The sequence below is a fragment of the Poromitra crassiceps genome (genome assembly GCF_964638095.1).
Source record: "Poromitra crassiceps genome assembly, chromosome: 13".
Lineage (NCBI taxonomy): Eukaryota > Metazoa > Chordata > Actinopteri > Beryciformes > Melamphaidae > Poromitra > Poromitra crassiceps.
Genome location: NC_139644.1, coordinates 6572350 through 6587270, shown reverse-complemented (window position 1 = coordinate 6587270; position 14921 = coordinate 6572350). Strand labels below are relative to the sequence as shown.

The 14921-nt window shown below is 44.4% G+C and overlaps 1 protein-coding gene across 1 annotated transcript; it reads right to left on the bottom strand.

Annotated features, from left to right (window-relative positions):
• Positions 1 to 4912: 4912 nt before the first annotated feature.
• LOC310787619 (ADP-ribosylation factor-like protein 4D) lies at positions 4913 to 10161 on the bottom strand. The gene is made up of 3 exons (XM_083649097.1): positions 10020 to 10161; positions 6121 to 6869; positions 4913 to 5940 (listed from the first exon to the last, which is right to left on the bottom strand). Exons 2-3 carry the CDS (start codon positions 6562 to 6564, stop codon positions 5776 to 5778), a joined length of 609 nt encoding a protein of 202 aa, XP_083505223.1. The 5' UTR covers positions 6565 to 6869; positions 10020 to 10161; the 3' UTR covers positions 4913 to 5775.
• Positions 10162 to 14921: the final 4760 nt, after the last annotated feature.

Sequence of the window (14921 nt, the reverse complement as noted above, 5' to 3'; positions counted from 1 at the left end):
AAATAAAAATAAAAACTTTTTGTGTGTGCAAAACGTCATAGTTCAACGAAAACATTGAATGCTTTGAAACTAAAATGGCTCATGTCTTACATTCTAATCTAACAAACCTATGAATTTAAAAGTCAAGCATGTTACCGTGGAAACAATTAAGCTTAGCCCAAAATCACAAATCAGAATGAGGGGGTCCCCGGGATTTTTTCTATCTTGTAAGGGGTCCTGGGCTAAAAAACATTTGAGAACCTCTGCTCTAGATAGAGTCTAGACACATGTTTCTCAACCACTGGGTCGTGACCCACTGCTGAGCCTCAGAGAGGAGGATCTCTCACATCAAGATACAGAATGCTATCATTCATTTGATCAGAAGTGGGCCTTGAATTACAAAAGCTTGAGCTCCCCTGGTCTAGACATCGCAGAGGAGTTGATATGTATGAGGGAGAACAATACAACTTACACTAGTAGGTGTTAGTGTAGAGAGCTGTGGAATTGGACAGAATCATTTTATAGTCATTTATTTTATTTTATTAAATTGGCTCGTTATTTTATTTATTTAACATATCTATGACTTTTGGTATAACTGGAATAGAGTTGTAAGGCATTTGAATTGATTGGTGGCAGAATTGCTAGAGAATGGAATGTCATATTGACTGACTAAATTATACATCTATTTAAAACCGAGTCAATAAACTCACTCCCCTTATTGAAATTATATTTTTGGTCTAATTAAGGCGTGTGCTTTTAATTGTTCCTTGTGAACTCTGTGAATTGCCAAAGCATGGCAGTAATACAATGCAATGCCTGAGGTTTGATTCATGACTATTTGACTATTGCCTTATTGCTTTTTGTGTCTCTTGTTGTTTTCCTGCACTCATATGCCCTGTTATTTTTTGCACTATGTTGTAAACGGAGTCCACAGCACAAGAATTTCACACGTGATACTTGTACTACGGAGTGACAATAAAAATCTTGAATCTTGAATTCCCCAACTATGTGTCATCGGTAGAGGTGTATGAGAATACATGGTGGAGCATCAGTGGAGGTGTATGAGAGGATCGGCTGGCATACCAACAGCGTATTACAATGGCTTTGTGGATTAGTCCAGCAGGTTGCACGTTGGGGGAGGAGGCACACTGACTGAAGGAGATCTCTCAGGAATCTAACCTCAAGGCTGGAATCCCCAAGGCCAGAAGAAACTACGGCTCAATCTCAGCACTCTGGAAGGTTTGGGCAAAAACAAATGCAAGGTCATGGTCCTGGATGTACCAGCTGACTGAAGCTGACTGAAATGTACTTTGTGTGACTGTGTGTGTGTGTGTGTGTGTGTGTGTGTGTGTGTGTGTGTGTGTGTGTGTGTGTGTGTGTGTGTGTGTGTGTGTGTGTGTGTGTGTGTGTGTGTGTGTGTGTGACTGTGGATGACAGTTTAATGAGCCTCAGGGGCACTTTACACGAAGACGGTTTCCTATGGAAACGGGGAATTATTGTATCGTTAGTGCCTCCCGTTAAGACGGCGACGGCGAATTCGCGCTTAGGAAACGACACATTTTAGAACCACCCTCCAGAGTGAAATTGTTAGAGACGCTTCCCGCTGAGCGCTCCATGTAATCGCTTTGGAACGGCACATTTCAGAAACTCTGACGACGTGCTTACAGGCGACACACACGCCATAGCCATGCGTGAGTTGACAACCAAATACAACGTCAGTATGAATGAAGTTTGGCAACACTCAGAATTAAGCTACACTGCGGCCAACTTCAGTTACATGTTCATAGCGTTACTGCTGCGAGGAGCCGATGGCTGTACCCGGTCGGCATTTAACGTTAGTTACAAAGCAGTCGACAGTGTTTTCTCACTGCCAGTAGCAGTAGGGTGACAGATCACAGTCAGCGCTCCCGGTCCTCGCTGCTCGTTAAAGATTTCCAATAGGCGTTATTCTGATAAACTGGTCACATATATGTTACATTCTCACCCGACAAATATTAAAACTTTAACAGTGTGGGGGATTTTTTTAGCTTGAAAAAAGCTTTTTGGCAAGTCTAAATGACTGCGGAAAGTGTACTCTACTTCCGCGTTTAAAGCGAAATTACGTCATGCAGTAAGCGTCCTTGTATGGGCAAAGAATAAGGTGATCACACTGCCACCTAGCGACCTTGGTATGTACATTACGGCGTTTTAAAAATTCAACAGCGCTCATGTAAACAGGGAGAAGGTGTGAAGGAAAAGGTGTGAAGGAAACGCTATTGTGTCGTTTCTTTCAGAAACTGTCCTCGTGTAAAGGGCCCCTCAGTCAGCTTCTACAGACAGGACCATGACCCCATTGACCTTGCATTCATTTTTGCCCAACTTTCCAGAGCTACTATGAGGAACAGGATGAATTGTGCTGAGAAAGAACTCTGCCAATCAACATCATGATTGATAAGTAGCAAATAGAGCTAGGCTTTAAAAAATGTGAATTATGCCTTTAAGTTTTCCATTAATAATCTGACTAAGCTGCCACTGTGCCTGCTTCACACACAGGTTAACTTCATGCCCTACTGATGATGAAGAAGATCCAGCATCAGTGCGGGTGGCCTGTATAGTCCCAGAGGGATCCCCTGAGAGGGATCCCCTGAGAGAGATCACCGGAGAGGGATCCCCTGAGAGGGATCACCTGAGAGGGATCCCCTGAGAGGGATCCCCTGAGAGGGATCCCCTGGGTGACTAGACTTAGCCTGGGTAAACCCAGCCACCACGGCTAGACTAGACTTGGTTTTGGTATCAGTGACGTGACTGAGGCTAAACATGGGGGGTTGGGTGTGTTAGATTTGGTATCAGAGAGCGTGTGAGTGGGTGGGGGCTGGGCTGGGCTGGTATTGGTGGGCTTTAACATTCCAGTGTCTCTACTGCCTGAAGGCCAGCAGGCCTCACATCAGAGTAAGACTATATTGATGAACAACAGACATTCATTGTAGGAGTTGTGTTTGGCAAATACAGGTGATTCCAGTCAGGGGTGCGAGACACAGACAGGTACAGACGTGACAAGCAGGCAGGGACCCTAAAGCTGCCTCACTATGGCACCGTCTAGTAGTGTAGTGAACAACACACTGCTATTTATTTCTGTTGCTTGCGTGTGTGTGTGTGTGTGTGTGTGTGTGTGTGTGTGTGTGTGTGTGTGTGTGTGTGTGAGAGAGAGAGCATGTATAAGCTTGTTTGAAGTCTACCCTGCCCTCAGCTATTCTTTCATTTCTCCTTCAAATATTCATGAAAGCCCAAACCTCTCCGATTGTTTTTCTTATTCACACACAACCAACATTATATACAGTATATTCTATAGGAAACACACACACACACACACACACACACACACACACACACACACACACACGCACACACACACACACACACACACACACACACACACACAGTCTTGAAGATCGTTCAACTCAACTACCTGAAGGTTTGATCCTTCAAAACATGAGTGAGAACTTCAAAGACCTACACACAGTTATCAATGTAACTGACAAGCTTGTGAATACCAAGTAGTAGACATCATTATCAGGGCCCAAAATGTACTTTTGTCCATGGCTAGTGAATGCCAAGCAAATCTATCATCCACTTGCATTATTGTATCAGCATTTGGCTGGTGGCTGCTGCTCATTTTGCCCCCTGATTATACTGCTGTCCTGCTGATTTCTATGACGGCTATATTTCTGAAATGGCTCCACAGGCACATGATCATCATCATGGTGGAGGGGTTTTCCACAACAACAACAACAAAAAGGAGGATATGTGTATCTTCTAAACGCTGCAATCCTGAACCTGTAATTACATCCACGTCTCTGGTATCGACAAACGCAGATCTGAGCTGCTCCCAACTCTGGGACGATTTTGACGTCATGAAAACTGATACACAAGATGACAGCTCTCCTTTCTCACTGAAAAGGCCTCCGCATGAATGGACTCTTCAGGGCAAAACCACGTCACGTCCAACAGGGCGGCGACATGAGCCGGGCCACTTGATACCATGATAATATAGATGAGAGAGAAGGAGGGAAAGATGGTTGGAAAAAAGTGACCTGCTCCAGCCTGCAGTGATGAAAGTAGTGAACTGAGTGAAACTGAGTGATGCTCAGGACAAACAGGTTGATCATTAGCACATGGGCCATGTGGCAACGATCAACCTGTTTGTCTTCCCGCTCTTCAAACTTCAAAGTCTTCAGAATATCTCAGTTTAGATGCAGCCTGGCTCTGAAAAGTCAAGCCAGCCAACATGTTGTAAATGTGTTACAGGTAGCAGCCTCTGAGTATGAACTATGCACGTTGAGCTCATGCTGCCATTGGAAATGGTTTGGTTGCTAGATAGATACATATAAATATAGATAGATGAAGCAGTTTGGTAGAATGTGTAGAAGAGCTTTGTGATGCAGTACTGATAACCTCAAGGATTGTGAAAACACTGAAGGCCATCAACCTCTCACTGCCAGGATTCTGTTCTCCCAGAGGCCCCTGTGGATTGTGAAGCAGATTCCTACAGCATAGCATAGCCAGATTATCAGATGTTCAAGGCCAGATGTGGTGCAAATTAGGGCTGAAAGACCTTGACCCTGACCAAAAAAGTTTTTCTTCTATTTTTTTATATACCGGTATATATAATTTGATTTTTTTTTAATTCAGTGTGCAGAGTTGTTCAGAAATCCATTTTGGACCAACCTCTCTGACGCAATTAATTGCAGTCTGTGATTTGGAAAGTTCATGTTTCAGTTTGGATTATTTTCTTCTTCTTGTTCTTCTTCTTCCAATTAATTGTTCAGATCTAGTGCAAATAAAACAACAAGGCAACACATCAAATAAAGAAAACCGTTTTCCAGGACAAGATAATGCCAAAGTTGTCCAATAATTTATTCACTTGCTTTTGTTTTACAAAAACGTATGTACACAATGTAAAAACAACTCTTTGTAGTAACTTCACCTACCGACCGACCAGTCAGTCTCCCCGCAAAAAAAACAAAAAAAAAACACTGAACTGTGACAAGCAAACAGTGGTGAAGAGTGAAAAACAATTTGAACAATTTGAACTTGCATGAGTAGATCTAGCAGCTACTGATGTTATCATGGCACGTCTCTGCTCTAGTCCCGATGACAAACCTAACTTAACATCGGGCACATTTTGACCCGGAATAAGTAACAATAACAATAGTCCTCTTTTGATCCACAAAAGTGTCGTCTTAATATTCCCAAGCGGGTATTTGGGTGAACATCCATGCAACATGAAGACTCTTAGCAAAGTGTAACATTTAAACTGGGTGAAAAGGAATGGCCATATGCCATAGGAACAGACTACGCTTTGCTGTTGGCACTACAGTTTGTCATGTCAAGTAGATGTGGCAAAAGAAACGCAACGGTATGAAAATATCCTTCAATGTTGGAGTGAGTGCACCAGTGTGCTGTGTTTAACGTATTGCACAGACATGTCTCTCTGAACAATCCCACCCTCGCTCTCTCCACCGAGGATGGAGGACGAGGCGGAGAAGGAAGGGTGCTGAAAAATCCCAAAGGAAGTAGTAGAGGACGCAGGCAGGTAGTAGCACCGTGGCACGGCCGCAGGACAGAATCCGGAGCTTAAGCTTGAAATCGGTTGGAAACATCCCAACTCGGTCTTGAGTCACCGACTCAGTGCTTCCCATGATCACCAATGTCCCCAAAAAAGTGTCCCCCACAGGAGCCTTCAAGTCAAGTTCCTCCTCGGGCAAGTATCTGTTCAGACAACAAACAACTGCTGAGCGTCCCTCCTCCTCGTGGCGTTCATCTCTTCTTCCTGCTGTGGCGGAGCATCTTCTTCCTCTTGAGGACCATGTCGTAGAGCTTCTCCAGGCCGGCCTGCAGGCCCTGGCCGTCCAGCGCCGAGCAGCCCTGCGTGTGGAGCAGCGTGGACGAGCTCAGCTCATGGAGGCCCAGCACCTTCTCCACCTGAGACACACACAGGAAGAGAACGGAAAGGGGGATGTTAGTCACACAAACCAGGCCAAAATGTACGAATATTCTTCGCTGATGATGTGACTCTTACAGAGTGCGTATAGCTGCACTCATTTCAGCATCCCTCTAATTCAGAGCATCAGCAAAACCCCCCAGACATGTAAAGCAAAGTACCTCTAACGCCGACATGGCTCCGTCCAGGTCCTGCTTGTTGGCCAGAACCAGCACCGGCACGCCCTGGTTCTCCGCCGAGCGGGCGATCCGGTGCAGCTCCACCTTGGCCTCCTCCATGCGCTCGGGCTCGGCCGCGTCCACCACGAACACCAGGCCGTCCGTCCGCCGCGTGTACGACTTCCACAGGGGCCGCAGCTTGTCCTGCCCGCCCACGTCCCACACCTGGAAGGTGGTGGAGCTGGCTTTGGAGTTCCCCATGGACACCTTGATGCGCTCCATGTTGAAGCCTTTGGTGGGGATGGTCTCGACAAACTCGCGCAGCTTGAGTCTATAGAGGAGGGAGGTTTTCCCCGCACAGTCCAGACCGATGACCACCAGGTGCATGGGCTGGAAGTTGGGCAGGAAGGGCGTGCTGGGGGCGATTTCTGTTAGCTGGTTCCCCATGGCTGCTTGCTGCTGTATGGTGTTTGTCACTGTCAAGTTGGAGCGCAGTAGCCCCTTCTAAAGGTTTATAGGTTCAATAATCTCCTTTGGCAGGATCTTTGGTCCTTGGAAACGAGTTTTCCTGGGTTTAGTGAAGCTGAAACTGCTGTCAGGCTGATTCTCTGTCCTTGGAGGTTGTTGATTTCTGGCTCCTTGGCAGCAGCACAGTGGGGACGAGTCCGTTTGGCTGCAGAGCAGTTCACACCTCTGACTCCACTTCAAAGGGACCGGGGACAGACAGACAGTCAGCTGCAGTCACCGAGGACCTGGAGAGGAGTGGAGGGGAGGGGGGGACAGAGGAGAGGAAAACATGAGTCAGCTATTTGAACAAAGGCATGGGTCTGTCAGTAATTAGCAGAGACTTGGCATCGCAGCAACACAACGCAAAGCTAAGTCATCACATTACGCAGGGGTCGCCACTCTGTTGTATTTTCACACACTTTAAGGACAAATGATTTCAAAATCACAGGCCAATAATTCAGAGATATTCACATAAGGCAGTCTCTGGTAAGTCCTCAAAGGTTCATTTGTTTCCAGTCAGCTTACACACGGGAATGAATCACTAACACAGTAATCCTCAGCATGTCTGCTTGTTAGCCTACGTGGACAGAGTGAGACTGTAGATTCTGGAAGAAAGTGTATCAAGCTGGGCCCGGCAATTTTGAGATGACTTCTAGCTTCGGCTAAATTAAATGACTTTTAAGTTTTAATGACCTTTTTATCAATCCAAATAGGCGACTTGATTACATTTGAGCATTTTCGCTGATTCCAGAAGAATTAGGGGGGAAAAAAATCAATGTTAAAGTTGTGCATGAGTAGTTTTATAAGGACATCAAAACAATGATTTGAAGAAAGGGACTGGCGGACAAACGGGAACATTCATGAGATATACCGCTTAATAGCGCTAATTTGACTGTGAAAGAGAGCGTGCTGATTGTGAGCCGTTTAACCCTGTAAGACCCGGATATATTTCTACTTGCAAAAAAAATTATTCAACCTTTCTGATGGTGTTGTAGGAGTACTTTGGAGAAGAAAATATAGTGTTTAAAAAAAAAAAAAGTTTTTGTAAGGTTTTATGCAAATGTTGTAATATCACAACGTAGGGTCAATCGGGTAGCAGAATTTCCTATAGGCCATTTTTACTCATTGTCAGAATAACATGGCAAATGTATATATACTTCATTAAAACAACGTGAGGGTTAATTTATATGGTTATGGTTTATTATTTGGCCTCAGAACAGTATACATTATGAATAATATTTGGCCTCAGAACAGTATACATTATGAATAATAACATCAATGTAAGCCATATTTTTAAGAATTGTGATTTTATTAAAAGAACAACAAAATGAAAACAATACATACAATAAATGTACTAAAGAAACCTAATTACCTAATTACTCCGCAAAATGTAACAGGCACCCCCCTCTCATACTCCAAGTGACTGCAAATCACTTTGAACACCATTTACAATCAATTGCTTACGCTTATTTGCAGTGATAGTCCCAGAAACAGTTCCTGTGACCTGAAATACACAGACGAACATCACACTTGTGGCATAGTAAGTTGGTGTACCCTGAACAGCCACCATTCCTGCAGCGCCCTCTCTGTGTCTTTCGTGGGAGATGGCCAACTTGGTCCTGGCGCACATCCGATGGCAGGTGTTGACGTGGTGCCTTGGGTGGAGCGCGGTTTGGACTCTCTTCCAGTTGTCTCTTCTGAGCTGAAGTGTTTGGCCGGTTGGGGCGGCTGAATGTCTGCATCTACTGGGCAGTTAGTGGGTTCACTGGGTGGTTGGTTTTCTTTTGACTCCTCTCCACAGGCCTCTTCATCTGACTCTTCATCAGTTTCAGTGAAGTCGATATCCACATCACTCTCTACATTCAGTACCATATCCAGTGCATCTTGTATCTTGTATCTTGCAATGAAGCGAGGCTCTCTCCTTGCTTGTGGCATTCTGAAATGAAAATAAAGAAATAACTTTAGTACATTAGTAGTGTTTACACATCTCACTGCAGTACACATTTCACAAGTCACACAATACTGTCTGGCCAACCTATTGTGCTTTGCTTATCCTCACAAAGGGATGATGGTCCTAAGTGGGCAACCCCCACCAGCCCTCACATGAACAATGATGATGGTCCTATGTGTGCAACCCCCACATGAACAATTACCACATGGAATCCTCCAGGAACTAACTTAAACCAACTAAAACATGATTACAAACAGAAGTACGAACTGATCTGTTGAAAGTGATTACTAAAACATTGTAAGCAATTACATTTTATGCAGTATATTTGTCTTTGAGTACAATTGGTTACAAATATTATTGGAAATTAGAAATTAAAGTAAAAATGCACATATAGCCTACACTATATATATATTTAGGTATGCAATGTGGGGAAAATACACATATAACTGTATAAATGTATTGTGAAAACTATAAGACTCCCCTTAGCCAGGTATGTAAACTAACAGTACCACCTGGATATTTGCTACCACACTGCCCCACCGTTGTAAAATAGCAACCTCTATAAAACATGCTCTAATTTACATTTGGTGGATATGTTTCACAATAATAACATATGTACATGTTCTAGACATTCTAATGATCACCCAAAAAAATATAACAGGCATTTTACTTACTTCTTTGTGAGGAATTCCGTCCAGTGAAAAAGAGAGTTGTTGCTCCGTCAACAATTTTGAAGTTGTGATGTGTCCTGGCCCTGTGGGGGGTACTTATATGCAAATATCCTGGCCAATAGCATTGCAAGACTAAACAATAGGATCCAATGATGATGTTTAGGTGAAAAAAGAACAAGAAAACAAATGATTTATACCCTTTTTTTAATAAAATACAAATGTTGTAATATTACAACCGTGGGTCTTACAGGGTTAAAGGCAGTTGGCACGCTTTGGATGAATGGGGAGCCATTGTAACTGCGGGGCAGACATTGTGAGCAGCTGTGCGTGTTGTTTTTTCCAGGTGGATCCCGCCGCCGCCGTGCAGAACTGGAAAGACTAGAATGAAACAGCCAGAGAAATCCTGCAACGCCTGTTCTGTTCGGGTTCCTGCTAGGTAGCTGAGGTCGTCAGCTAACTAGTTAACGCTACCTAAAAAAAAGGCACTTTATAACCGAGCTAGCGAAGCAGCTTATTGTGACATTAAAGTGAGGAAAGTGACGTTGACGCCAAAAAGAAACACAGCACTACTCACAACAACAACGAAAAGAATAAAACAACGAAAAGAATAAAACAACAACCGATTCGAAATCAGAATTCTTTCTGATAGAGTTGCATTTCTTTTCTTTGAGCCTGGCTGTCGGCGGCGAGATCTGCGTGTTGAAACGAGCTTCCAGCCTCCAGAGAGTCAAACACAAACAGAGCGTTTATTTGGCTAAAATAAAGAATCTCACCTGTCAGCGCTGCACCTCCTCGAACAGGCGGCATGATCTGATCACCGTGTAGAGAAGAAATCAATCCAAAACAGAATGAATGAAAACACGCAGTGAAGTAAAATATCCCGTGTGAAGCGCGCTGCTCTGTCCTCTCTCTCTGCTGTCCCGACGGAGAATGAAGCTGCAGAGAAAACACACAACAAGCAACCCCCCTGCTGCTGACGTCACACACACACACACACACACACACACACACACACACACACACACACACACACGCGCGCACGCGCACGCACGCACGCACGCACACACACACACACACACACACACACACACACACACACACACACACACACACACACACACACACACACACACACAGAGAGAGAGAGAGAGAGGGAGAGGGAGAGAGATATGATTTTCTACAGTAGGCTAATCTGTATTATCATTCCTATGTCCATCTGTATACGGTTTTTTGATCAGCACATGTCTGTTCTAATGTAGCCTATATTTGTCTGATTTTCAAAAAAGATTTAAGAGAGAGAGAGAGAGAGAGAGAGAGAGAGAGAGAGAGAGAGAGAGAGACGTTGATAAACAACAAAAAAGTAGTAGGCTACACTTTTGAAACATTTCCCCCTGAAACCTCTGATCTGATCTGATTAATGGTAAATGGCCTGCATTTATATAGCGCTTTTATCCAAGGCACTTTGCAGTCAGTAGGTAGGCTACATTCACCCATTCACACACAGATGGCGGCAGGTAGCCTACTGTAAAGTGCTTTGGATAAAATCGCTATATAAATGCTGGCAAATCAACGGGAGCAATTTGGGTCTTTCCCAAGGACACTTTGATATGCAGACTGGAGGAGCTGGGAATCGAACCACCGACCTATTTTATCCAAAGCGATTAGTGGACGACCCTCTCTACCTCCTGAGCTACAGCCACCCCACGCCTCAAATTATGATGTTTAGTATGTTTAGATGTGATCTAGCCTGGTGGAGAGGCTCAATGTGATCCTGCTGACACAGGTCAGAGGTCAGGCCTGGATCAGAGCCTCCATGATGTTCAGCAAGCCTCAGGCTCATCTTCAGCCATGACAAGCATGTGAAAGGAAAGAGAACGCGTTTGAAATCACATGATGCTGTCTGTCTGTCTGTCTGTCATTCACATATTTGCACAACACTCAGTAGAATTTAGGTCAAATACTGGAGTCAGGTTCAGCTCTGGGTTTGGGCGAGCCAGACTAGACTAGACTAGACTAGACTAGAGCCATGTCCAGACCAGGGTCTGAGTTCACAACCCAAATAAAGAACTCGCTCTTCATGATGTCAATAGAGCGATGGCCTTTGTGCCAGATGGCCTCAGCCCTAAAATGACGAAATTCCCACCCTTGTTGTAAGTATATACTTATAATGGGACTAAATAAGGAGGCTATTAAAATGTAGTTGTAAGTATACTTATAATGGGACTAAATAAGGAGGCTATTCGAAGTAGCCAGTGGTTCTCAAAGTGGGGTCGGGGGTCCTTCAGGGGGTCCCCAGCAAAAAGAGAAATAATTATTTCACTATAATTCCATCCATAAGTAACACAATGACAGCAGGTTGTAGTATAAGCCTGGACATGATGCAGCAGGTTGTAGTATAAGCCTGGACATGATGCAGCAGGTTGTAGTATAAGCCTGGACATGATGCAGCAGGTTGTAGTATAAGCCTGGACATGATGCAGCAGGTTGGAGTATAAGCCTGGACATGATGCAGCAGGTTGTAGTATAAGCCTGGACATGATGCAGCAGGTTGTAGTATAAGCCTGGACATGATGCAGCAGGTTGTAGTATAAGCCTGGACATGATGCAGCAGGTTGGAGTATAAGCCTGGACATGATGCAGCAGGTTGTAGTATAAGCCTGGACATGATGCAGCAGGTTGTAGTATAAACCTGGACATGATGCAGCAGGTTGTAGTATAAGCCTGGACATGATGCAGCAGGTTGTAGTATAAGCCTGGACATGATGCAGCAGGTTGTAGTATAAGCCTGGACATGATGCAGCAGGTTGTAGTATAAGCCTGGACATGATGCAGCAGGTTGTAGTATAAGCCTGGACATGATGCAGCAGGTTGTAGTATAAGCCTGGACATGATGCAGCAGGTTGTAGTATAAGCCTGGACATGATGCAGCAGGTTGTAGTATAAGCCTGGACATGATGCAGCAGGTTGTAGTATAAGCCTGGACATGATGCAGCAGGTTGTAGTATAAGCCTGGACATGATGCAGCAGGTTGTAGTATAAGCCTGGACATGATGCAGCAGGTTGGAGTATAAGCCTGGACATGATGCAGCAGGTTGTAGTATAAGCCTGGACATGATGCAGCAGGTTGGAGTATAAGTCTGGACATGATGCAGCAGGTTGTAGTATAAGCCTGGACATGATGCAGCAGGTTGGAGTATAAGCCTGGACATGATGCAGCAGGTTGTAGTATAAGCCTGGACATGATGCAGCAGGTTGGAGTATAAGCCTGGACATGATGCAGCAGGTTGTAGTATAAGCCTGGACATGATGCAGCAGGTTGTAGTATAAGCCTGGACATGATGCAGCAGGTTGTAGTATAAGCCTGGACATGATGCAGCAGGTCATCACGGCTCGGTCAGCTGGCTCATTTGCATTGATGGCTGTCATTCTTTCCTTGAACACCACTCATTATGATAACGATGTGTGCCTGTCTGTCTGTCTGTGTGTGTGTGTGTGTGTGTGTGTGTGTGTGTGTGTGTGAGTGTGTGTGTGTGTGTGTGTGTGTGTGTGTGTGTGTGTGTGTGTGTGTGTGTGACATGTGATGACCTATAATTGACTGCCTGACTGGAGCCAGGCTGTCTGACTGTTCCAGGAACAGTGGCAAACATTGAACAGCTTTAGTCTTGTATTGCTCTATGGCAGTGGTTCTCAAATGGGGGTCCGGGGACCCCCAGGGGTCCGTGGCACTTTGCCAGGGGGTCCGCGAAAAGTTATATAAATATAAATATTTTATGCTTTAAATCTAAAATGGTTCATGGATTACATTCTAATCTAACAAACCTATCAATTTAAAAGTCAAGCACATTACCGTGGAAACAATTAAGCTTAGCCCAAAATCACAAATCAGAATGAGGGGGTCCCCGGTATATTTTCTATCTTGTAAGGGCTCCTTGACTGAAAAACATTTGAGAACCTCTGCTCTATGGTGCAAAAACTATTCATGATTCATTGATTGACAGAAACATTTAATTTTGATCATCATTTTAGTAATTCCAAATGTTTCCTAGTTACAGCTTCACATTTCTGCCCTGGGGGCATGTTTTAATTTTGTTTTTGTTTTTTGGGGTACTTTCATAAGAATCTTGAGTCCTAACTATAACTTACCACACGCTCTGTTCATGTGCTGTGGGGCTGTTATGTGGAAGCTTCCAGTCAGGATTTGCTGCAGCACCATGCAGACAATACCAAAGTGACATGAAGAGGATGGAACAACAGACATGTTTTTATTCAAGCCAAGCCGTCCGTGTGAGGGAAAGTGAGAGGGTTTTAGGGACAGGCCAGCAGCTACACACAGCTGATGATTTGAATACACTGACGCCGATGTGGAGATTATTTAGCATCATGGAAGCAACTGCTTCTGTGTGTGTGTGTGTGTGTGTGTGTGTGTGTGTGTGTGTGTGTGTGTGTGTGTGTGTGTGAGAGAGATATAATGTAAACTAAAGCGCTGTGAGCAGGGTTCGAACCTGCGCGGGGAAACCCCATTGGATTTCAAGTCCAACGCCTTAACCACTCGGCCATCACAGCTGCTGCTGCTGGAGGTGCTCAATTGTTGCCATGTACATGTATTGTATGTAGTTAACACATTCACTGCCAGCCGTTTTTTTTTTACTGTAGGTAGGTTCTGCCAGAGGTTTTTTTTTAGGATTCTGGCTCATCTTTCAAGACCCGAGGATTCTTTTCTGCTAAGATTTTGTGAACACACAATATCTCAAAAGAACTAATAGAATGTGTGCTTTCTCTGTCTAAAAGAGTTAGTTTGTAGAGTTAGTAGTTATGTAAGCATTAGCAGTTGAATACAGCATGGTTTCAGCGTCTGAAAAATTATTTTGAGATAAACGGCTTTTTGTGAAATTCGATAGAACAGTCACTTTAACCATTCATTTTTGGCATCAGTAAGACGTCAGACATCTAAACAATAGTTTTGAACAGTAATTTCCTCCATAACAGCAGGAAACCCCCCTCTGCTTCCAACTCCTCCCTCCGTGGGCGTTCTCCTCCGCCCTAATTGGCTCTGCAGCGGGTCTGTGACAAACGAGTTGCTGCTGCCTGTCTGCTGGCGGCCGCTGGGCAAGTCTGGATATGGGCTCGCTCGTTTCTTGGGGTTTGTGTTGAGAGCTTTGATGAAGCTTTTGCGATTCTGGTCTTATTTATGCTGCGTGTTTCAAAGTGTGTTCCACCCGTAATCTATTATGCAAATTTGCAATCCCGCACCGCCAGCAATCAGCGCGAAAACGAAAGCGTTTTCGCCAATCCATTTTCAAGAGAATAGCTTCCTCACACTGCTTTTTGCTTGCCTTCCTCTAGTCTGGGAGAGCACTGTCGCCACTTAGTGGGTCGGTGGAATGGGTTGTACATGTTCGGTGGCTCCAATAATTATATAAGAGATGTAAAAGGGTTAGATGCACATCCCACGGTCAAAAAAAAAAAAAACATTTTTTTGACGTATTAATACGTCATTGGCAGTCAACCGTTGGATTTTTTTTGACGGATTAATACGTCATTGGCAGTGAACGTGTTAATTAAGAAGGACAGTGTGGACATACATTGATTATTTGACAGATGTGTGTGTGTGTGTGAGAGAGAGAGAGAGGGAGAGCGAGTATGGTAAGCCTGTTATCAACTGGGTCAGGTCAGGT